The sequence below is a fragment of the Diadema setosum genome, chromosome 14 (assembly GCF_964275005.1).
Source record: "Diadema setosum chromosome 14, eeDiaSeto1, whole genome shotgun sequence".
NCBI lineage: Eukaryota > Metazoa > Echinodermata > Echinoidea > Diadematoida > Diadematidae > Diadema > Diadema setosum.
The window spans coordinates 23998440-24023798 of record NC_092698.1 but is presented as its reverse complement, the minus strand read 5'-3'; the positions used below and the strand labels follow the sequence as shown (position 1 = coordinate 24023798).

The 25359-nt window shown below is 40.9% G+C and overlaps 2 protein-coding genes across 2 annotated transcripts; both read left to right on the top strand.

The window, feature by feature from the left end:
• Window positions 1-333: 333 nt before the first annotated feature.
• On the top strand, window positions 334-1560 carry LOC140238231 (carbohydrate sulfotransferase 5-like). Its single transcript, XM_072318166.1, has one exon. It carries the CDS (start codon window positions 334-336, stop codon window positions 1558-1560), a length of 1227 nt encoding a protein of 408 aa, XP_072174267.1.
• A 9465-nt stretch (window positions 1561-11025) lies between these two features.
• LOC140238230 (hydroxysteroid 11-beta-dehydrogenase 1-like protein) lies at window positions 11026-16146 on the top strand. Its single transcript, XM_072318165.1, has 5 exons — window positions 11026-11107; window positions 12453-12583; window positions 12867-13167; window positions 14661-14789; window positions 15893-16146. The coding sequence occupies exons 1-5, from the start codon at window positions 11026-11028 to the stop codon at window positions 16144-16146; spliced, it is 897 nt and encodes a 298-aa protein (XP_072174266.1).
• Window positions 16147-25359: the final 9213 nt, after the last annotated feature.

Genomic DNA, 25359 nt, shown 5'->3' with positions numbered 1-25359 from the left:
AACGCATCTAGATGGGGCGTTGCAGTTGCTAAGCGTATGCCAAATGCTCTTCATCTACCGTCTTGTATGGATGGCGCTGAATGTGAGAAGAAAAGAAAATTGCAATGTAAATGTTGTAGGACCAGTTTATCATGGCAGTTTCTCGTGAAAAAGAATTGATCGTTCGAAAGTTATGACTGTGCGTTGGTTTGCATGATGAAGATGAGCGCTTTACCACTTCTCAAGGAATCTTGTCCTCCGTTGTTCGTCCTGCTCGTTTTCTGCGCAGTGATACTCTTGAGCAGTGATTTTGTGACATATGCGAATCTCTCGTGGAACTTGAGATTTTCAACGATGACGGTGAATGTACCTCTCCGTTCAAACAATGACTCGTATGTGACAAGACTTAACATGGACAGGGAAAACTTGGATTACGATCAACTGCGAAGACAGAGAAAAGATAGTTCCGTTAATTCTTCCGACGTCACACGGAGTCCTGCCGACACAAATGGAACCACTCGAACCTATGAAATATTAAATGTGACGTTGAATAATGTTGAACTGGAGTCAAAAGATAATCGTTCTGCTAACAATTCGACCCCTCAGTCACATCCTACAGCACTGATGAGTGAACAACCTCCTGTTGTCATATTACTATCTTTATGGCGATTTGGTTCAAGTATACTCGGTCAGCTTTTCAATCAGAACAAGGACATGTTTTACTTATTTGAACCATTGTACGCCGCTTCCATATTATCCCAAAGGTATAATTACACAGATACGCAATTGAAATCGTACCAAAGAGACATAATTCGGAATTTCTCAAAGTGTGCATTCACAACGGACTTTGTCAGTATCATCGATGCGCGGCCTGGACGAACAAACAACACAGCCATTTGCCAAGGGAACATAGAATGTAAGATGCAGACTCCGAGTCGTGCAAGCGATATATGTAAACGATACGGTGGCAGATTGGCGACGAAACTGATTCGCGCAGACCTTGATTTACTTAAACCTCTGATCATGGACGATGGTATCAACCTTAAGATCATCCACCTCGTACGCGATCCGCGAGGAGCGGCTGCCTCAAGGATCAAGTATCGCCTCACGGAGCCAGGTTTCCGAGTTGATAGTGACCTGCATTCAGCGGCTCCTGATCGCCTGCAGACTCTGGGTCTGTTCAGCTCGACGCCCGAAACTTTTACGACGGTACAGGGCATGTGCCAGTGGCTCAGGGAAAACACCCTTGTAGATCCCAAGCAAATGCCTTCGTGGTTGAAGGACCGTTATCATCTCGTCAGGTACGAAGATTTCGTTGACTCACCGCTAGCAGTCACTCAAGATCTGTACGACTTCGTAGGGCTACCTCTCCGTGAAGACGTCAAGGACTGGATCCAAAGGAATACCAACCCTGAGATTACTGATAACAGATTTTTCACTATACATAAAAACTCGCATTCAGCTGCTCATCACTGGGTACGTGATTTAAAGGCGATGGAGATCGAACTAATCGAAGCAGAATGTAACGATGTCTTAAGACTCTTAATGTACACATCGTCGTCAACACCAGTATTTCCTTGAAATGATCGAGTTACAATAGTCACTTCAGTCTTAAATAGCAACCCCATATATTAAGAGTAATATAACTCTGACCAAGTGTCAGAAATTGACGTACATGCGCTATACTAGAGGACTGACTCTGCAATGTGTCAGTCATGTCAGTAGCGCCATTTCCTTGCCTTTTGTTAAAAACAGGGATCGATTACCTAGAATATTACACCTGGTAAATAATTAAAACATCTTTCATGTTGGAGTCAAACATCCTGTAATACTATTGCTTAACAGTCTGATGTTGTGTGGAAGGACAAAAAAAAAGTCCTTGGAGATCCTTGATAAGGCAAACAATGTTGCCGTGTTTGAAGTCCCTTGTACCATTTGAAGGCAACTATCGCAAGCAAGAAACGAAACAGAATTCTTACGAATTGTAGGGTTTTTTTCCAAATTGCACATAATTATCATAATTATATCGACGTGACCAGAGCTGTTGTCTTTCCACTATCGCACACTGTTCATTTACACTTAACAGAAAATGGGTTGCGGAGAAGCACTGTTTAGCCTACAGTGTACCTCATGAATATTTATGTCCACCACTTTCAATTCATTTCTACCATCCATCCTCCGTGATGGACTTTACTATACCATCTGGTGATGAAAACAACGACAAATCATAATTCTCAAGGTTTCAAGTAGCATCTGTGACAAAATTAAAAATAATTTTCTTATACGAACAAGAAAGCCCAAACATTATATCACCAATAGTGTAGCAATTTCAAATCCATGATTCTGTTTAATTTCTGTATAAATTCTTCTCAGTATAGAATTTCCACGCAAGTCAATCGGTAAACAGCGCAAAACATGGCAATAACAATTATACAGTTGCGAGCAGTTACCGGAAATTTCATCCAACAATGGACAACATTCGAAATTGCATAGAACAAGTCAGAGACCTAACGTACTATATACACTATCTCTCTCTCTCTCTCTCTCTCTCTCTCTTCGTGAAGGAAGTGCGAAAATCTGCACTGTTGTATATAAATACAATGTAATATACGCGTCTGAGCATGTTGTGGGTGACTTCTTCCAAAAAGGTTGTTGTACATCTCTTCTGCATGTTAAACTTGGTCTCTGCATGTTAACTAATAGGTTTTGTAGTATCATGTTTTTGGACAAAACGAAGGAAAAACGATCTGAAATCCATACCCGCATGAGATATCTATGCGGGGGCATCGTTGATGTTTCTGAGTTCTGCATTGTTATCATGATTGTTACATAATAATTCAATATAATATGAAATATTTGGTGGCGTATCTTGTATATGTTGTTGATGACTACGCATGTCATAAAATGGTTGTCACTCTATAATCGCTTGTCAAAAGTTTGATTTCAATGTATTTTGTGTGTATTTTGAAAGTTTAGATGGCGATGTAAACTTTATAGGAATAGAGGTTTGCGGTACCATGCATATGCATATCTGTCTATGATGAAGTCCTTAAAATGACCATTGTCTGGTGAAAGAAGACTCGAAAAAGGAGAGAAAAGGAGGGAAGCGAGAGAAGGAGAGTGTGAGGAAGGCAATAGTGACAGTTCTAGGGGCAGCAGTGAGGAGGAAGTTGCCACACGAGTGAAGATGGAAGAATGTGATACAGGGATAGTTGTAAGGAAGAATAATATATATATATATATATATATATATATATATATATATATATATATATATACATCGTATGCAGCAAACAAAAAAGCAAAAGCACATCATGCAGAATTATTTAACTGAAATAAAATTAAAGCAATTATGAATTAAATTTACCCAACACTCAACAGAAACAAAAGGAAAATATCGGTTATTATTCGACATCACAATTCAATGCCAAAGAGTACTTTAGTTTTTTTTTCTGTCTCTACTAATTATATATAATTATATATATATATATATATATATATATATATATATATATATATATATATATATATATGTGTGTGTGTGTGTGTGTGTATATATATAACTGTTTTACAGAGTCTGGGAGACCGTTCCACAGTTTGGCACCGCGATGGCATGATCTTATTAACAATTCTACACATCAGACGTAAGAATTGGTTATTACTTCTTTCAACGAATATGTCTCTCTTAAGTTTTTAGAATTTGTGTGTATCAAATCAAATAAAGCATCACTTTGAAACCTCTACTTCACCTTCATAACAACTGGCGCTGTGGCATAGTGGGTAAGGCTCCCGACTCCCAATCGGAGGACCTAAGTTCGATTCCCGCCCAGTGCTTAAGTCCTTGGACAAGACGTTTTTACCCACTATATCCCTCTTGACCCAGGTGTAGAAATGGGTACCTGGCAACTCACAGAATTTTCCGCGGGCGGACAAGAATGTTTGCGAGTTTCGCACCTGTTTCTTACCTACTAGACACGTACTACTTACCTTCTACTTGCGTGTATTCCGTGTGACCTGCGTGAGAGCTTTGAAACCGATCCGTTTTCTGTTACGAGCGACTTACAAGTACTGAGATGTACCTGCGTTGAAGTTGCCTGCGAGGTGCTGCTGATAAGGGTCTCATACTGGTGTTCTGCGTGTACGTCTGCGAGCGAACCCCCATGACTCACTCGGAACAAGTTTTGAGCATGCTCAAGGCCTTGTCATACCGCATCTGGGGAAGTTTTGCGTCTTGACTTGCGGGGAAACCAGGGGCGTCACCAGCTTTTTTTCAAGGGGGTTGCGTTTTGACACTAACTGTAACGAGATTTTTTGGACAGACATTTGGAATTTAGGAAGCTCTCAATCGACAGACTTTTAGTGTTTTTTTAAGGGAAACCAAGCGGAGAAAATGCACCGTCGTAGCTAGGATTTCTTTCTTTTTGTTTGTTTGTGTGTGTTTTTTGTTTTGTTTTTTGAGGGGGGGGGGGGGCTGTTAGTATGCGAGGGAGCGAAGCGACCGAGCCCGAGCGATCGGAACGAGCAAGGGGGGGGGGGGGGTTGGGGAGGATGTTGTCCCCCTCCCACGGTGAGAACTTTTTGCATTTTGAAGTTGTAAATTTTGATGCATGTTTTTGCTTGTTTTATCGACTTGAAACAGTCCCACTTGTTTAAGGTAGCAGTATATTTTGATGTAGATTATTATTGAACAATTTGCCTATAAAATAGTATCATCCAAATAAACTTCCTGTTTTAATATTTACACTGCATATCATGAACACGACCAACCAAGAGCGAGCGGAGTGAGCGAGGGGGAGGGTGTGGGAGGGGTGTCCCCCTCCCACGTTGATAACTTTTTGCATTTTGATGTTGTAAATGGTGCAATTTGATGCAGGTTTTTGCGTGTTTTATCGACTTGAAACTAGTGTAGTGTGCGCCTAACAGCTGCCACACTCCTTTTTCTCTCTCCCACTTATCTACTATATCTGCCTTGACAAACATTTACTCTGACATAAATTGTATGCCAGTTTGTTTGTTATCATCTTGTGAACTACCTGGACCATTTTTAGAAGGATTTCTGATCTGCAAACCACATATTTCGAGCATCAACTTTTCCATGATCTGCTGTGAATTTTGAGAAGGAAGCCATACTTCTACTGCAGCCAGTTCCTTGCCCTATTGATGTTCGCTCGAGCTTGATCATGACCAGTGAACCTGGACTCACACAATGCTAATCTGGGGGATTACAACACTTGCCACCCTTCTTGTATGCTGTCCCATTTCCGTCAACTGGACTCATCTGAATAGGTCTATTCATGATCATGATAGACCTTCTAAGAGCTGCAGCAGAGAATACACTGGTGGGAGGATAGTGTACTATCCAAATAGTACATGTACTTTCCGTATAGAGCTAGTGCAACATGGCGACATTCATCCAAACCCTGGCCCTGCACTGGAAGAAAATGCAGAGAACAGCATTCGGAGGTTACTACCGGCTAAAGTGTATACCAGTACAGAACTGCATGCCCTTAATTCGATCACCAGAATTAATGCAAAAGCCTGGCATACAATCAACTCTCTGGGGATATCATCTAAACGACGAACCCATCGAGGAGTTAAGCAAATTGATACAGTACATAATTTAAACGTTTGTTGAAAACATATCTCTTTAACATGTCCGTGGACCAGGTTTAAAACTAAGCAATGTTTGTCACAGCTCTGTCACTTTTCATCTTGTTCTGCCTCCTCTCTCTCTCACACATGTCTATTTTCCCTATTTCTATTTATTAGTTCCTTTTTCCTTCAATGCGCATAGAGACATTAATCTATTTTTGTGATATGCGCCATATAAATATGGTTTATTATTATTATTATTGAAACAGTCCCACTTGTTTAAGGTAGCAGTATATTTTGATGTAGATTATTAATGAACAATTTGCCTGTAAAATAGTATCATCCAAATAAACTTCCTGTTTTAATATTTACACTGAATATCATGAACGCGACCAAGCAAGAGCGAGCGGATTGAGCGAGGGGGAGGGTGTGGGAGGGGGTGTCCCCCCCCCCCCTCCCCCCACGGTGAGATCTTTTTGCATTTTGATGCTGTAAATGGTGCAATTTGATGCATGTTCTTGCGTGTTTTATCGCCTTGAAACAGTCACACTTGTTTAAGGTAGCAGTACATTTTGATGTAAATTGTTATTGAACAATGTGCCTATAAATGATATCATTATTTTAAATAAACTTCTTGTATTAATTCTTACACTGATGTCATGAATGTGACCGAGCCCGAGCAAGCGAAGCGAGCGAGGGGGGAGGGTGTGGGAGGGGGTTGTCCCCCTTCCACGGTAAGAACTTTTTGCATTTCGATGTTGTAAATGGTGCAATTTGATGCAGGTTTTTGCGTGTTTTATTGACTTGAAACAGTCCCACTTGTTTAAGGTAGCAGTACATTTTGATGTAAATTATTATTGAACAATTTGGCTGTAAAATGGTATAATTTAAATAAACTTCTTGTATTAATTCTTACAATGAATATTATGAACGCTGTCTGTTAAGTAATCAAACAGACAAAGCATGCACACGAGGGTGTACATAAGGGGCATTTCTCCTCCCACACGAAGGTGATTTTGTATTTTAAGACCTGAAATTCAGCGATCTGGTGCAAACTTTTGGTGCAATACTTGAATTTTTTCCAACCCCCTCCCCAAAATAATAATTTTAACAAATAGTTTTGTTTCTTTTTTCATTGAAGTGTTAATGGCTCTTATTCCAAGTATGCATCATCTCTCTGTATGTACAAAGTATAGTGAGGTAGAGCTCAGGGGGAGGATATGGGAGGCCTCGGGGTTACCCCCTATCGCTCGACGGAGCTTTTGAGTTTTTAGAATTAAAATAAAGCGATCTGAAGCACACTGTTTGTGGAAAATTCGGAAATTGTCATTCCCCATAGTGTACTAAATCTATGTATAGAAGGGACAAGGAAATGGGAGGGTGGCAAGATACCGCTCCCATATTCGATTATATATATATATTTTTTCCGCCTTCCAAATCCCCGGTCAAAATCTTATGGGGGGGGGGGTGGGGGCGACTGCCCCATCGCCCCCTTCCCCCCTTGGCTACGCCAGTGGGAAAGGATTAATTGAAAGGAGATAATATCCCTTCCCCCACAACGGAACTTTTGCATTGTTTTATTAAGTAAAGTGACAGATATGGTGCACACTTTCGATGAAACATTCGTAAATCTGTCAATCTATAGGTGTAGAAGTCCATAGAAAAAAAAACCGAACGGGGGAGGGTGTGGGAAGGGGTATCCCCCCCCCCCCACACACACACACACGAGAGAGACTTTGCTTGTTTCAGAATTGAAATTCAGCAATCTGCCACGTGGTGCACACTTTGTGTGAAATAATTGGACAGATTTCTAACAAAAAAAGCAAGAAAATCTTTTCATCTCGGGAATCATAATTATGTGGGGTGGGGGAAATGGTGCGCTTGCCCCTCCAATATTTTTATGGGGGCAACTTTTTTTCTGTCAAAAAGCAAGAAAATCTTCTCATTTCGGTAATTATTAATTATGGGGGGGGGGCAAATGCTTGCCCCTCCAATGTTTTTATGGGGGCAACTTTTTTTTCTGTCAAAAAAACTCGCAAGAAAATCTCGTCTCGGGAATTATGGGGGGTGGGGTGGGCAAAATGATATACTTGCCCCTCTATTTTTTTTTTATGAGGTTTAGGCTCGCACTTGGGCTCGCATTATCAAGATGGATTGGTCAGAAGTGACGTGCTGTACATAGACCCTACATACTTGTAAGTAGCACACGTACATGCATACGTGTACGTGCTCCGTACCGAACGGATGTACAGTATGGTCGATGAATTGTAAACACTGTAGAATACTAGTAGATATATAGGTATAAAATCAGTGCTGCCAGAGCCCGGGGTGCGAATTGTTTTTTGCCCACGAATTTTAGTCCCTGGTGCCCCCCCCCCCCCCCCAAAAAAAAAAAAAAAAAAATGAATGAATAATAATAATTAAAAAACAAGAATAATTATTTAGCGACCGGCGTTGAAGTCGCTCGCACACTGAAGTGGTGATTTTCCATATATATATATATATAATTTTTTTTTTTTAGGGTCTGAAGGGGGGGGGGGGGGGGTGCGTTCGCACCCGACGCACCCCCCCCCCCCCCCCCCCGTTGACGCCCATGGAAACGAATTTGCTACCCGGAGCTCTCCGCAGTTGGTCCGCAACTGACAGTACCTAGCGCGTATCTCGCCTGTAGTTACCCGGAGATGCGCACGCAAGTCCGATTTAACCGCAGCCAGGTTTTGAGCATGACCAAAATTTTTCCGGGTGAGTCGCGGGGATGCCCGGAGAGGTCCACGCAGAACGCCAGTAGGAGGCCCTTAGCGGCATCACCTCGCAGGCAACTCCCACGCAGGTACTTCGCAGTCCCCGTATGCAAGATAAATGACATTTTGTGGGACTTCTGCCATTCCTTCAGAGGAATTCTTTCACTGAGTAGTCAGCCCCCACGCGACTGGTACACATGTCACACAGTATACCCGCAAGTAGAATTAAGTAGAACGCGTCCAGCAAGTAAGACAAATGCAAAAACTCGCCAAAATCCTTGTCCGCCCTCAGAAATTGTCCCGTATGCTGAAAAATCCCTCCACGCAACAGCCCGAGTAGCTTGCCCGGAAAGGTGTGACAGGACCTAAACATGGTTGCGGGTAAAAAAAAAAAAAAAATGCGTGCACTGTGACCTCCGGGCGACTACGAGTGAGATACGTGCGAGGTACTGTCATGTGCGGATCATTTACGGGGACCTCCGGGTAGTCAAAATTGTTCTTCGCAAGTCGCACGCAAGGCTTGCCCGGAAAGGTGTGATGATGATTCTGTGGACCACATGCCTTGGACTGTTTTTAACCCGTTGAGGAGTCGATTTTGCTGTAACACGTATGTTTCCCAAAGACACCTGCCCGAGTATACTCGGGACAGTCTTCAACGGGTTAAGTTGCGACGAATGTAAACGGAGGACAATCCACAGAAATAATGGCTACACCAACGCTTCGTGGCCATTCAGGTGATGGCGTTCGTTAGTAACGAAACTGGATTGTCTGAAATATGTCTTCCTGTTTGATGGAGATCCCGTGAGCGAGAGGGGAGTCGCTGTAACCCACAAACACACCTTTATTACCCCACTTAGTCCCCCACACTTATCATCGTAAAAGAGCAGATACGTGGTAACCCGGTGAAGTGGCCCACCCATCGACTTATAGTACTTTTTTGTTTGTTTTTCAGTAATCTTTATTTGATTTCTATTATTTTCCATAACAAAAAAAAACCCAACAACATTCAACTTGAATGTATAAACACAATATACAGCGTGTCCCAGAAAAAAACGAAACCGGGTTTCCATGCAACTTTTTACTATCGAAATCATACATTTTCTTTACGAGCTATACATCAATGGAAAGATTAACTTTTCTTCTTTCATTTGATGTACAACTTAATGTTCATTGTTCATGCATGAACAATGAAAAGTGGTGCTAACAAATTTTCATTTGCACGCGCAAATGGTGACTTTAAGTGAATTTTTCAGACTTTTAACGTTACGTTTTCGAAAAACAAAGTTCTTAATCCAAATATTCATATTTTCTTCTTTCATATGAGTCCTTACGCGTCGATGGGCTCATCTGCACCATTCAATTCACACAAAACAACCGCAGTGCTGCAGTAAATGTTGTTAGGGGGGTATTTACAGAGGATGCTGTATGAGACGGACAGCCCTTTGTTGTCATTTATTGAGAATACGCTATGAGACATAACCAATAATTGAATACTGATATCGTGAGTATTCTCAGGCTGCAAGCAGTCCAATGGCTACGGAAAATCGTACAACAATGATACACATTTTGATGATTTTATACCTCAAACTTATGTTTTCATTCCTCTCTACATTTCCCTCACGCGTGGTTAGTCCTTCATCAGTGACAGGGTTTTGAAGTTTTTGAAGGGGGAGGGGAAGCAGGAAGAGGGGCACATCACTTTTTAATCACTGAACTTGCGCTTCTTCCAGGATCACCCCGGATCTGATTCGGGGAGAGATCCGTGTTGACGCCGGGAGGCCAACACGGCAACTTTTGGAGGTCGAAAACATCCGGCGTCATCCGGGGATTGCCGTGTTGGCAGGGCAATCCGGGGTGGTCCGTGTAGATCCTTGAGCATCCGTGTTTATGCCCCAGTCACATAAACACGGATGCTCAAGGATCTACACGGTGATCCGGGGACGTCCGGGAATATCCGGGGAGATCCGGGATTTTGGTATGACTGTACACACGGTATCAACACGGCAGCTACACGGATAAGGCCGGAAGAGCGCGGCGTCTACACGGACAAACACGGCATCTACACGGATCAACACGGCAGCTACACGGCAGCCACACGGACCACCCCGGATTGCTCTGCCAACACGGCAATCCCCGGATGACGCCGGATGTTTTTGACCTCCAAAAGTTGCTGTTGGCCTCCCGGCGTCAATACGGATCTCTCCCCTGATCAGATCCGGGACTGAGGCATTAACATTTCAAAGGTACAAGTGCAGGGCAGAAAGTCGTCTTCTGTTTTGTTCTGTTTTGTGCGTGTGTGTGTGTGTGGGGGGAGGGCTCGGAAGGCTTTTTCAGTTACTTTCCTCCCCCTTCACATTCCGCTGATGAACACCCTTGCTCTGTGGTTGGATCATGTGCTAATTTACGACCCTATTCCGAACCGTCTGTAACTTTCCCTTATAACCCTTCCCTGCATGTTTGTGTAAATTCATTGAAGCATGTTATACATACAACTCACATTCAACACATAGAATGACACGTGGCTGCCCCCCCCCCCAAAAAAAAGTACCTACCTACATACACATAAAGCACACACACAAAGCACAGTACGTGATCTTCAAGCATGAAACTGCACGCAATAAGTAGAAGAAATGCTTCAATGAGTGCGTAAGAAAAGTGGCTTCTTAACGTGCGCCTGTAAAACGGAACTTCAAGTCTGAAAACGCAGGTGAAAATGCCCAGTTTCAAACTTGCAGCTGCGCTAGCTTTCGGGGCAGCGCTTTTGGGTTACATCTTGAGGGATCCATTTGACGAGGGTAAGCAAAACTTGTCTGTAAGATCCACAGTGGTTGGCCGAAAGTCAGTTTCCTGGTGCAAAAACATGGTGAAGGGTAGTGGCACCCTGACGTGAAGTGGTGTACGGTCTACTAGTACATTGTACTGCTACCAATGACTACGTTTGTTTTGGTGCAGCCCTCGCGTTTGAAGAAGGCTGGCGGGTGCGCCAACCCAACGTATAATGGTGTGACAACTAGATGCTGGTGATTGCACGTCATGGGCATACACGGATATGTGCTACCTATGCACTGGAGTAGATAGAGTTGGCCAGACTCTATGTACAGGTGGCACTACAACTTCTTCTCCTTGGAAATAATCCTCAACTTTCCGTCTGAACCAAAAGAGGAGTGTAATTGGGTCTAAGCAACAATTCTCTTGAATCCTGGGTCTATTTTCCTATAAATGTCCTATATTTTTGCATCATAATTACATAATTTTGCATAATATTCCTCTTCTTTCTCTTTTAATAATTTATGGCACTAAAAAATAGAGGGTGATGCCTTAATACGTTCATCATGTCAAATTTCTCCGACATCACATCAACATGAAAGTTCTTATTCAAATTAATGAAATTCTTCCGTCGAGGTCCTTTTATTGCAACTGAATGACGAATTGGGCAAGAGTTCCTTTTGGGACAGCCACCCAAAAGTGAGTGCGTGCATCCGTGCGTATCGCAAGCACGGTTAGACTAGGTAGAGTTGTACGTTACAGATATGCACTTACCCACTGTAGAAGTGTAAATTAATTGGGGTTGCTGTCCCAAAAGGAACTCTTTCCACAAATTGCCCTACATCGACATCTTCTACTAAAACACTGATCAATTCAGTGCTCATTTACGTCGATGTAGGGCAATTTGTCAATCAGTTGCAATTAAAACACCTCGACGGAAGAATTTCATGAATTTGAATAATTACGCAGTACAATGTACCCGCTGCATGCCATAAGGATTAGAACCAACACTTGCTGTCGGGCGGAAGCTCAGTGGTCTAGTGGAGATGACACCTGTCCGGAGATCAGGAGGTCGTAGGCTCGAATCCTGCTCGAGTACGTACGCCCATGTGTGTGTGTGTTTTTTTTTTATCATGGCTACTACTAAAACACAATTCGGTGCTTTATTTACGTCGATGTAGGGCAATTTGTCAATCAGTTGCAACATTAAAGTTCATTTGCCAAAAAACTCGAGTCCCGAGTGGCTGACGAGATCCAGTGTAGCTATTGCTTTGTTTTATTAACAACAACAACAACACTGATAATAATTACAATAATAACCCCCAAAAGGAAACACAATCGTCTTTGTTTGACTGACATTATTATCTCATACAGAGAGCATCAGAGGCAAGCGAGTGATTGTCACAGGAGCAAGCACAGGGATTGGTGAGCAGCTGGCCTACTGGTACTCCAGACTTGGCGCCAGGGTCCTCATCACTGCCAGAAGAGAAGCTGTCCTCAAGCAGGTGGGGTTGAGGGAACTTAATATTCAGGGCTTCATGATCGGAAGTAACTAAGTATTTTGTGACAATATCATCATCGCGTTTGTATTTCAGCCGTACGTTGTAACTCTGTAGAAGATAGCTCCGAAAGTCTACAGAAACATGTGAACTGCGAAGGGTGAAAAACGTATGCTAAAAAAGACATAATTAGATTACAAATCATTGCAAATTAATTTGAGTTCTATTACTTATTAAGAAATTAGAAATTAAGTATAAGCCTATAGAATTGTCTTTTTTTTCAAAACAGGTAGCAAAACGATGCAAAGAACTGGGAGCTCAGGATGCTTCCTACATCCCGCTAGACATGGGTCGACTGGAGGACACCAAAGCCCTTATCCATGAAGCGGAGAAGCGTCTCGGGGGTCTCGACCATCTCGTACTCAACCACGTCTGCGAACCGCCTATGCGGTTGTGGAACGAAAGCGACATAGATCAGCTACACAAGACCATGGACGTCAATTTTCGCGCATATGTGATGCTAGCCACATATGCCACACCCATGTTAGCCAAAAGCAGTGGTAGTATTGCCGTGGTGTCATCCTTTGCAGGTACGTCAATCAATAAATGTTGAAATTGTCTCAAGCTAAAGTCCAGCTCATCTTCTTGTTCAGGATCGTTTTCATCATCTAACTTCTCAACCCGATCATTAAGAAAATATCAATGTAAGCTTGAACATACAGAACATTATATAACAGGATCACTAAGTCAGAGGAACAGAAAGAGAAAACAACCGCAGCCACTGGTATGCCTCCACCATATTATGGCATTATTCTCTCGAGAGGTCTATGGTACATCTTGTCACTTTGAGCCGAATTTGACATGATTGGCAAATAAGCAGTATCTGGTAATGATACACCAATTTGCTTGGCAATTCTTTGAGTCACCTTTAACACATGGAAAATATAGTCATTATTCTTATCATCTTTTCTTATCATTTTCACTTGACGTCTGACCCCATGGAACCTCCATATTAAAGTAGTTCTGCAAGTGTACTCAAGTTTAATGGAGATCCCTTTGACGAGTATGCACCGACTGTAACAGTTCGGCTTCTGGCCCTGTGTTTACGATTGATATGTGCACTAACTAGGAAATCATAACCAAAGAAAAAGAAAATTAACGAGATGATTTTATATATTCTGATTCGGGATCATGAAGAGATGTAAACATGACACGTCATGTCTAAATGTTTCTTTAAGTGGTCGATCTACTTTCTCGGAGAAAATTCAATGAAACGGAGATTATATGCTTCTCTCCCGTGTTCCAGCTTTCGATGTAGCTTACGTTTGTCCTGGTGTCTATTGGCAACTTTGTGGAAATTTTGTAGTGAAATTGCTGAACACATCTCTTTCATTACAGTAATATACTATAGATACCTTGCTCATGAGATCCTTGCAGTATTGATTGACAAATTTTTATTGCCCGTAACTGACTTAATGTATTCGCACTGATCGGTCATTGCTGTATTCAGTTATAGCCAAGATTAGAAGAAGAAAAAATAATGTCAAAAATTATTTATAAATATACTCAGGTGGCAATCGAACCCACAATCTTCTGATTGCTAGACAGGCGTCGTACCCTCTGACTACCGAGTTTCCGCCCGATAACCAGTGTGCATGTATTTTAATCATGTCTTTATTCGAAAACACTGAACACTTGGTGTGTATATAAGGACAATATGTCCTTACGTTTCAATAAAAAGAACTCGATGCAAAACTTATTCATTTGAATAAGGTGAATATCCTTCACAAGAAAAAAAAATGGTTGAAGTTTTGAAAAGCAATGATTGGGCACAAAGAGAAAAAGAAAAAAAATCCGAGAAGATTTTGCATGCCTGGTCAACGAGAACAAACAAGACGATGGCATCTCTATACTGATTTGCTGAGTTGCATTATAATTGTTTGTTGGAAACATTAAGAATATTTGAAATTCCATATCTTTTGTTAGTTATGTCATTCTGTTTCTTTCATTTCACTTTCTAGATAAAGACACACACACACACACAAAAAAAGCTAATTCGAACAATTTATTTCCCCTCCCCTAGGACACTTTCCGTTACCGCTCATGCAACCTTACTCTGCCAGTAAATTCGCACTTCACGGATTCTTTGGAGCACTCCGTCACGACTTTGCCTTTCACGGCTACGACATCTCGATCACAGATCATATTCTTGGTGAGTTGAAACGATAGAAATGAGAAGAAAAATAATTAAGGGTATAACAACACTACTGCCTCGGTTCCACGCATGCCACCCACGTAATTGTATACAGGGGTGCACGTCACGAGTCCGACACCTACGAATCATACAGCCCACGAGCTCGACGCTATAGGCAAATAAGGCCCATGAGTCCGATACTAGGCATACAAGGCCCACGAGTCTGACACTCAATACATAATTTTTTCAGTTTCACAAAATGTCTTATCAAGTACGCTTTTAGGGATGATAGAAACCAATCCGTATAAGTAAAGTATCAGTCTCCCCAAGCTGGCATGGCAAAAATCATAAATGTTATTTGATACTTAGGAAATTTTCTCGATTCTTAGTCTCGTTTAAATGCCCTGTCACATCATTCCGGACAAACCTTGCGTGTGACTTGCAAAGTCAAATTTTTGCTACCCGGAGGTCCCGGCAAATGACCCGCACATGACAGTACCTAGTACGTATCTCGCCCGTAGTTACCCGGAGTTGCGAACGCATGTCCTATTTACCCGCAACCAAGTTAAGTCCCTGTCACACCTTTCCGGGCAAGCTAGGCAGGCTTGTAGCTTGCGGCATGCAGGATGATGATGATGATTATTATTATTATCATTATTATCATTATAATTATTATTATTATTGTTGCGGGTGGACAAGGATTTTGGCGAGTTCCGCGTGCGTCTTACCTGTTGGACCCGTGCTGCTTAGGTTCTACTAACCCGTACTCCGTGTGACCTGCGTGTCATGGGCGCGTGAGGGCTGACAACTCAGTGAAGGAATCCCTCTGAAGGACTATTCATTTGGTGGAGGTCCCAAAGAATGTCATTATCGACATTATCGTAGTCGACTCTCAACCAATCAGCAGAAAGGCAGTAACTGACCCTCAACATGCACGCAATTTACTCGTACAGTCTGCACCATGCAGTTAGAGTATGTCTACGTCTCGAAAACAAAAGATAGCCGTCCTATTTGAAGCGAGAGAGGTGTAGACAGTTAATTAAGGCAATTTGTGTTCAAATCTTTGCATTTCACAATCCCCTACATCACCTACATCTATTCACCTATTCCATCTATTGCAGGAAGCATCAACACAAGCAACGCTCTTGCCTTTTCCAAGGTTGCATTCAACCCGGAAATCTTCGACACGCCGGCAGAAGACGCTGCCTACCGTATCATGAAGGGTACAGCCATGCGGGAGCGCACCGTGTACTTCCCTTACTACGTACGGATCACCATGCTGCGGGACCTCTTTCCCTCACTGCTGGACGTCATGGTCAGAAGTTGGGTTCGAGAGGGTGCAATCGATAAGTTAAAGACTTCTCCAAATAGCTAACTAATAGGCTATACATATAGACAGCCTAGATTCAAGGTTCGAATGGTGCCATCGATAGACTTCAAAAACGTCGGTAAAACACTTAACGCGTCCAACTTCTCCTTCATCTCAAGTGTAACACGAATATGGGCTCATTTCTTGTCGGATTATACTCCAATTTGGTATGGAGTTACATTATTGTAACTTGTCAAAATGTAGCCACCTATAACTTTTGGCGCCTTCCCTTGTTTTGTCTATATACACCAAATAGGTTGATTTTGCAGGGTCTGTTTATGTGCTATTTGGTAGCGTTGTACCCTCGACGTTCCAGCTTTCATGTCGGCTCAAAAGTCATTACGTCATTACGGCCACACTTAGTGACTGTTTTTGGTGTTCTTCGATATCCATGCTCCATCATGGTGTGATACTCTCAATAACCCTTATTGTTAAACGACCCTTTGAATACATTTCCGTTGCGGAGCAACTCATAATTCTAGTTTGTCAGGAAGATGGCAGGAAATAGACCAGACTGATGTCCAGAAAGTCCGATGCTCTTTCCTATAGTTGCATTAATACATCATAGTTGCATTGCTCTGTCTTATAGTTGCATTATAATCAGAAGCAAGGTAATGTCTCATAATTTAATTGAGGGTAATAATATCAATGCTTCATGATACAGTGTATTGCTAAAAAAAAAAAAATATTAGTGTTGAGGTGAATACAAGAAAAGTCTGTTGATGAATATTCTGGAATATTTTCATTGCTAAACCGTTTGAATCAACTTGACCATTCTTATTTTTATGCCTCCGCCACGAAGTGATGCCGGAGGCATTATGTTTTCGGGTTGTCCGTCCGTCCGTCCTTCCGTCCGTCCGTAATGAATTTTGTGGACAGCGTAACTAAAAAACCTTTTGAGGTATCCTAATGAAACTTTGCATGTATGTGTATTAGGGGGTGAAGTTATGCCTATCAACTTTTGGGTGTACATGCTTAAGGTCAAAGGTCAAAAGGTCAAGGTCAAATACTTAAAATTTCTCTATTTCCACTATATCTATGCAATGCCTGAAGATTTTTCTTGAAACTTATTGTATACATGTATTACCCAATTAAGATTCTCTGGTGAAAGTTTGGGGTCATGAGGTCAAAGGTCAAAGATCAAAAGGTCAAGTAAAAATATTAAAACTTCACTTTTTTCTCCGTACCTTGGAAATTGTTCAAGGTATCTTCATGGAACATAGTATATATACATGTACTGACTGGCAGTGATTATCTAGAGAATTTAGTATTCATGGGGTCAAAGGCCAGGGGTCAAAGGTCAAGGGCAACACTTCAAAATTTTACAATTTCCCTCATATTTATGCAATACCAGCAGGATTATTATTTTTTACACATGGTGTATGCATGTATAGCCTAATAGAGATTCTCTGGAAACTTTCTTTTTTTCCTTTTTTTTTTTTGCCTCAAAGGTCAAAGGTCAAAGATCAAGGGAAAGTGCTGAACTAAATTTTTCCTCGATATCTTGGAAGTGGCTCAAGTTATCTTGAAACTTACTACATATTTATGCATGCATGTTCTGCCTGACAGTAATTATCCTATGAATTTTAGGGTCAAAGGCCAGATGAAAATGGTAACAATGTACTTTTCAATACAGAAATTGCACTTTTTCTCCATACCTTGAAAATTACTCAATGCATAAACTTATGAATGGGTCAAAGACAAGTTAAAGTCCTTAAATTCCCAAATACATGCTCTCCTATTCATCCAATTAAACCTACGTCAAGGAAGGTGAACATTCAACACAATTGTGACAAACTTGTCATTATAATATTTTGCCAATTTTGTGAAAATGTAATCATACATTGTCCACATGTACTATAGACCTATTAGGAGAATCATGCTTTATGGCGGAGGCATACCAGTCGCCTTAGCGACATTTCTAGTTTACGTATACACTGACTCAATATTAACTTATAAGTAATAATTCGTTGAAATATTTCTTAGATCTAATTGTGTATTCCAGATATACATGAGTGGCGACACAATGATCTACTGAGATATATGCACAAAACATTTCTCGAAAATCTGTCCAATAGGTACATCTACACCGATTTAGAAGGGCATTCAATCATTGTCAGGTGCCGGGGACACCGTTCCTCCACGTATCCTCACTACAAGTTAGCGCCCAGATTTAGTTATCTTACGGAAAGAAGAGAAAAATTTCACGATTTTTTAGTTAATTGTCCCCTTTGAAACCAACCTCGAGCATGCACATGAAAAGAAAGTAGAAAAGTAGAATATAGTTCAGTTGTGCGGGACATCCAGGATAAGGGCTTCTCAGTGTCATTCTATGCGATAGAAGTCGGTGCAATTGAGGGGGCTAATGGACCGGGGTAACAAATGCCGCTTAAAACGAATTCTGAAAACAACGAGTTCCAAGATTCGTCCAAATGATTTCTTTCAGACACTCTCTAAACTCGTCATACTTTCATCTTTTTTTATATTCTATGTCTGAAAAGAGAGAGTATGGGTGGGAGGGGGGGGGGGGGAGGTGCGGCACCAAGACCCGTATAAGGTTTCACTATTAATAGCTACAAAATTAATATGTATGTAATATTCACACCCGAATGTTTTCACCCGAAGTGTCACCGGAGGCAATGAAATGTTTATCGGTCTGTCCGTCTGTCCGTAACCGATTGTAGATGGGGGGGGGGGGGGGGGAGGGTAAGCCGCGAGTAAGAGATGGGGTTAGGTGAAAATGATTTTTTTTTTTTCGTTGTTGTTGTAGGCCTGGATTTCTTTCTTTTTTTAAGATTTTGGGGATTTGCTTCTGCTGGGAGGTGGAGGAAATCTCAGGTTATGGGGTATAGAAAGTAGTGGTTTAATTAATGATATATTTAGAACGTTGCGGTTGTATTGTTTTGTATTGTGATTGTGAGATTATTGTTTGCATACGTGGAAACGTTTTGTATGTATTTAGTTGGAAATGGGTATAATAGTATGTAGACCCTACATTGTTATGTAATGATCTTATGGAGAAAGAGGGGATTATGAGTTAAGGACTGATTGAACAATGCAGACTTTTGTGTTTGTGTTCATGTTATATTCTGAAAATGTGTTATAGTATTGTTGTAAAGATGGGTTTATAATTATGTTTATCATTATCTGGCGGTTGTTCTGGGAGGGGTATGGGGCATAGGGTGAAATGAAGATTGAGATAGTGAGAATGATGAGATGAGATAATTATGAGATGATTATGATGATGATGATGATGATGATGATAGGTTTATATTTCTTTCTTTTTTAACGAGAATTATTGTATACTATAGATGATTATAATTATCATAGCTGATATTGTAATGGAGTGATATCATTAATATTTGGTTGTATTTAATAGTTTATATGGGATATCGTATACAGTTAAACCTGCCTTAGCGGCCACCTGTCTATAGCGGCCACCTGCCGTATGTGGCCACTGAAAAATTCCCCGATAGAAAAGCCTTGGTAAAGACTGTGTATAGCGGCCACAAATATTGTCTCCCGCGGTAATTTTTAACCTGTCTATAGCGGCCACCGGGAGCGGCAACAGACCCACACGGAGCCGCTGCTGCAGCCGAGCCGATAATTCAACGTGTTTTTCTGCTTTGTAGCCGTGTCAGTCATTCGTGGGTAACGTTCAGTGATTGCCACCGCTGCATTCATCACTCATTCAGTCATTATAATGCATTACAAAATGTGCTCTAGAATCTCTGCAATCTGATCGGTCAATATTGTCATGCACTGATTTTTACTGATCCACACTGAGCCATGCGTCCGGTAAAATCCGAACGCATGGCTCAAGTCTTGTACAGTGCTGTAGGTGTACCGGACGCATGATGGGGAAAATGGTTGTATTTCATGAATTAACGGGCCCATTTCATAACACAAATGATGCACAGGCCTATTTCGTGGATCAATGAGAATTAGACGCTTTCGTTTAACTTTGGGACAGTTTAAAACCCACGTGCTGCGCTCGTGGGTTTAAACAGTTCCAAAGTTAAACTCGCGCATCCAATTCTCACCGATCCACTCTGTCCTGTGCATCATTTGTATACTAGTTTTAAGCTTTCTTCACGACTGTACACATGATGCTGTGTAACAACTTGATCGATACCGGCATTGTTCAATGCAGGAAACACACGTGTGCATACGTATACACAATGTAAACACTCCTAGATGTATACAACGATGATACATGTATGTAGGCATGCACCCAAAAGTCAGTCTGTAACGGCCACTCTTTTCGCCTCCCTTGGGTGACCGCTGTAGACAGTGTGGCTGTATATGTATTTTGTGCTGTGGTGATGTAAATTTCAGCATTTATTCTGTAACTCTTGCACGTGTTTTAACCTGCCATTCGTTTCGAATGAAACGATAGACCTAGATTTTTTTTTTTGTATACGTTTCACTCACATTGCCTTGAACTTGAATAAAGTCATGATTAAACAAAATGTGCATACGCAATATTTTTTCATGACGTTTCCTGATACGCATGTAGTTGAATTGTATAAAATCGGAAGCAGATTTGACCGTCTCATAGTTTCATCGAGAGGAGCAATATCGGCGCTTCAAAATAACATACTGTATAGAATTTTATTGTTGAGTTTGAGTGTTGATGTGAATAATAAAAAAAAAAAAAAAAAATCTGTGGATACGTTCTGCAGTTTAGTATTTTCATTGCTTATCTTTTTATTCGAGTAAAGTTTTTTTTTTTCCCCATTGTACTATACACAACTTAAAAGCATAAGTTTGTTGACATCTATCTTGGATGGGTAATAATCATGTTCTTTATTTTGGAGATTATCAGCTGCTTTTTGTGATAATAATGATGACGTAACGATTGTGACATAAGATGACTGAAACGGAATTATCAGTACACATAAAAAATCGCATTCAGCAGCTCATCACTGGGTACGTGATTAAAAGACGACGGAGATCGAACTATAATCGAAGCAGAATGCTACAACGCTTAAATTACACATCGTCGTCAACACCACTATTTCCTTGAAATGATTTAGAATCGTCACTCCAGTTTTAAATAGCAACCCCATATTAGAGTGATATAACTCTATTAACTCTGTATTAACTATTGTCACTGCAAATCTCACACTTGTACCTCAGCAATACGCCTGATCATTATCCGTTATGTCTGGATTGTTCTTGATAGATATAATTATAAAGAAATACTGAATTTCAGTTTTGCTTCCTCGCACCCTTTCCCAGTTGCAACTTTGTCTTTAATTGGTAAACCCCAAAGCTGCAAAGCTGCAAAGCTGCAGTCATCATTAATGGGGAGAGATCCAGGAATGGGGATATGCATCAGTTTGAGTTTGAGTTCACTTGCTTCAGCCGATGGCCGTTCTTCTTTTAGTCCATGTAATCAAGAAATAGAAAATCATAGAATTACGAAATTAAAGCATTATATTATACATATATATATATATATATATATATGAATCAGAAAAGCAAAAGCAAAACATTCAGTACAATCCGTCATGTATCATTAATTTTACTAATATAACCGAAATTAAAGCGATTATTACAAGTTACTCAATAGAAACGAAAGAAAAATAACGATTACGACCTTACAGTTCAATGCAGAAATTTGTATATAATATATATATATATATATATATATATATATATATATATATATATATATATATACATATATATATATATATATATATATATATATATATATATATATATATATATATATATATAAAGAGAGAGAAGGAGAGGGAGGGAGAGAGGGTGCTTCACAACATCTGGGAGACTTTTCCACAGTTTGGCACCGTGATATGTTGTTTCTTGAACAAGTTTGTCTTTGCTGAGAGCAGCCTGTATATTAAGGAAACTCCTTTGATAGAAATAATTTGTATATATTATGGTCGATGGCATGCATGGTCTTATTAACAATTCTACACATCAGACGAAAGAATTGTTTATCACTTCTTTCAACGAATGTGTTTTTAGAATTTGTGTGTATCAAATCAAATAAAGCATCACTCGGAAACCGCCACTTCACATTCATAACAACTCAGTAATCTATACTGAGTAATTTCTGAGTTTTATCAATGCGTGATTTCCCTCATGTCTCCAAATTATACTACAATAATCAATATTACCCTGGATAATTGTTTTAAAGTAACTTACTGCCATTGCTCTTTGAAATGAGACCTTATTCCCTTCAACAAAAATAAAACCGTTTGATGTTCATACAATGGATCATTGATTCGTATTGACCATGCATTCTTGTTATAGATGTTGACCGATTTGCACGCCATAATACGTACATGATACATGTAATGTAATGAACTAATGATTATGAAACACAGTTTAACAGTGTCCCTACTTATCTTTAATACATGGTGGAGTAATTATGTTGAGTTGCTTTCTTCACTCAATTCAAATGAATTAACATTCATTGACATTTCGAGGCATTAAGACCAGTGTAGGTCTAACCATGAATGTCTTCTATCTAGTTATTTATGTAAGACGTCAACCAATCTATTCACATCACTACACGAGTCGTGAGCAGTCCGGTATCATCTTACGATTGAATAGAGTGACACCTTGTTATTCTATACCATAACGGCAAATCGCTTGTAGGACACAAAAAGTAAAGGGATTTATTAGATTCTCTGCTTTTAGTGATGATCTGTGGACCAGAAATCTTAAATTGTTTTTAAGCCGTAGAGGAGCTTGATTTTGCTATAACACGTACAATTTCCCCAAGACACCTGCCCGAGTACACTCGGGACTAGTCTTCGACGGGTAATGTTGCGTCGTCCAGGGACGGAATTGCGGATGGATCAATGCGGACGGATAACCCGAAAAAAAAAAAAAAAGTAATGCCTACACCAACACTTCATGGGCAGGTGATGGGCTTCTTCGAATGAGTAGGGCCTACCGAAATTGTATCGTCTGAAATCTGTCCCTCGGATGGGGCATAAGTGGAGATCCCGTGAGAGAATCGCAACCCACGCACTAGGATCCTACTTCATCAATTCATCGCAAAAGAGCAGGGTGTTGACCAGGTGCAGTGGTCCAACCACATTCCCACAGTACACACACACACACACACACACACACACACACACACACACACACACACACACACACACACACACACACACAAAGGACCAGGTACGTGATATCTTCAAGCATGAAACTGTAAAGAAAAGAAGAAGAAAACAGAGCACTCGTACAGGGGACCCGTACGAGCACAATGTCATGTTTATAGGCCTATCCCCCGAACCCGCCCCTAATATCCCATGTAGACGACTTTTTCGGCCAAAATGTTGTATAATACAGCAACTTTAGCATAGAATGAAATAGGCCTGCTGCGAGAATGGAGGCTGGTAGTACACAGTACATAAAACAAGGAACTACGACATGTCATCCTATAAAAGTATGAACAATGGGGGCGCTGTCAAAAATTGTTGTTGCCTAACATAACTCCCCATAAACCTCAGTAGCAAGAATAAAATCTGACAAGAAGTGCGGCTGATAGAGCGCACACAAGAAATGTAACATGGCATTAAAATCGGAGCACTGAGGGCACCAACGCCACAAACTGGTGTGTCCTACATGTACATGTACTCCATAATAGATTGACCATCCATACACCCACGTCCTTATTAGCAAGTCTGAATAGAATCCGATGAGAAATATGAAGGCTGGTATAGCACATATGGCATGGCATCCTTTAAAAGTCGAACAATGAGGGTGCTGTCAATGAATACTTTTGTTACCTAGAATAACCCCCTCAAACTTCCAGGCAAGTCTGAATAAAATCCAACAATAAATGTTTTTGATAGAGCATACAAGAAAATGTGACATGGCGGCATCCAAGTCAGAACACTGAGGGCGCTGTCATTACTGGTAGGTGGTAGAATAGCCACCCGCACACTCCACCGATTACAATCTGTCGAGTAACAACCACGTTATTGAATAAAATAAAATAAGCATTTTGGCAAATTATGACTTGATGGTGACCTTTGACCCTGTGAAAAGTGGTACCATGGGGGCAGCATTACCAATAGTTTTATAGGTGTCTAGACTTGACTTACATACCAAATTCGAAAAAAAAAAAAAAAGTCGTTCAAGAAACACGACCAGAGTCGCACACACAAGCAGACCATGGAAAATTCGTGTGTAAAGACGGAACAAGCGAGGGCGCCATCACAAAAAAAAAAACAACAATCTAGGCTTCTTCGATTTACCAAGGAGGTGGTTTTACCATGGACTATGAACGGAGGTCTTTCTTTGATCCCGTCATCACTGCCGCCACCTGATTAAGTGCATCTTGATGAGAGTATTTTCAGATGTTTGGACAATGACCTGTAATCACGCATAGTCACTCACAAAAGAACCGTTTCCCTCATTTCGGCCGTATTTAGCTGAGGTGACTCTACTGCCTTTGAATAAACACCAATGATGGGGAGCAGCAAACGTCATAATATGTCAAATTTTGTGTCACCAAATGAGTAATTACGGAAGTGGACACTTGTGGACACGCATTAAACGACAGAAACGTTATCTACAGCTACTGTCCATGTTTTCTTTGTAACAATGTGCGAAAGATATAGGAAAAATTAGATTACAAATCACAATGAACTTGCCAAAATATTTGCTGTCTCTCTTAAAGTACGTGCATTTCGCAAATGAAACTGGCTAAGCGATGATTTCCAAATTCACACTACAACTGCACTAGCATTTTTCTTGATTTGATAGTTATTATCTTCTGCGCATACAATTTTTCATATTTCTAAAAGCGCCGTTTTGTTTTCATCCAGGCTGACAGTTGGCGGTCGTGATGAGGTCAAAGCACAAAAGCATGTATGAAAATGTTATTGTGACGCTTGCGATAGAAACAGGTGTTTGAATTAATTAACGAGCGATGTATGTCCATGTGTATTAGGTCTATGGTTTTACCATAATACGCCTTCATGCCAAATTTGAAGATGATCTGAGAAATACTTGCTGCAGCCGGTATAATAGAGCGCTCACAAGAAAATCACTGCGGCGGACGCGGCAGCCGGCAGTGTGACGATCGAGGCCAAGTTCATGGTATCCTGCGAACTCTGTTCGGGATATTATACAAAAATGCTTCAGTGAGTGCGTATATGACAGTGGCTTCTTAACGTGCGCCTTCAAAACGGAATTTGAAGTCTGAAACGCGGGTGAAAA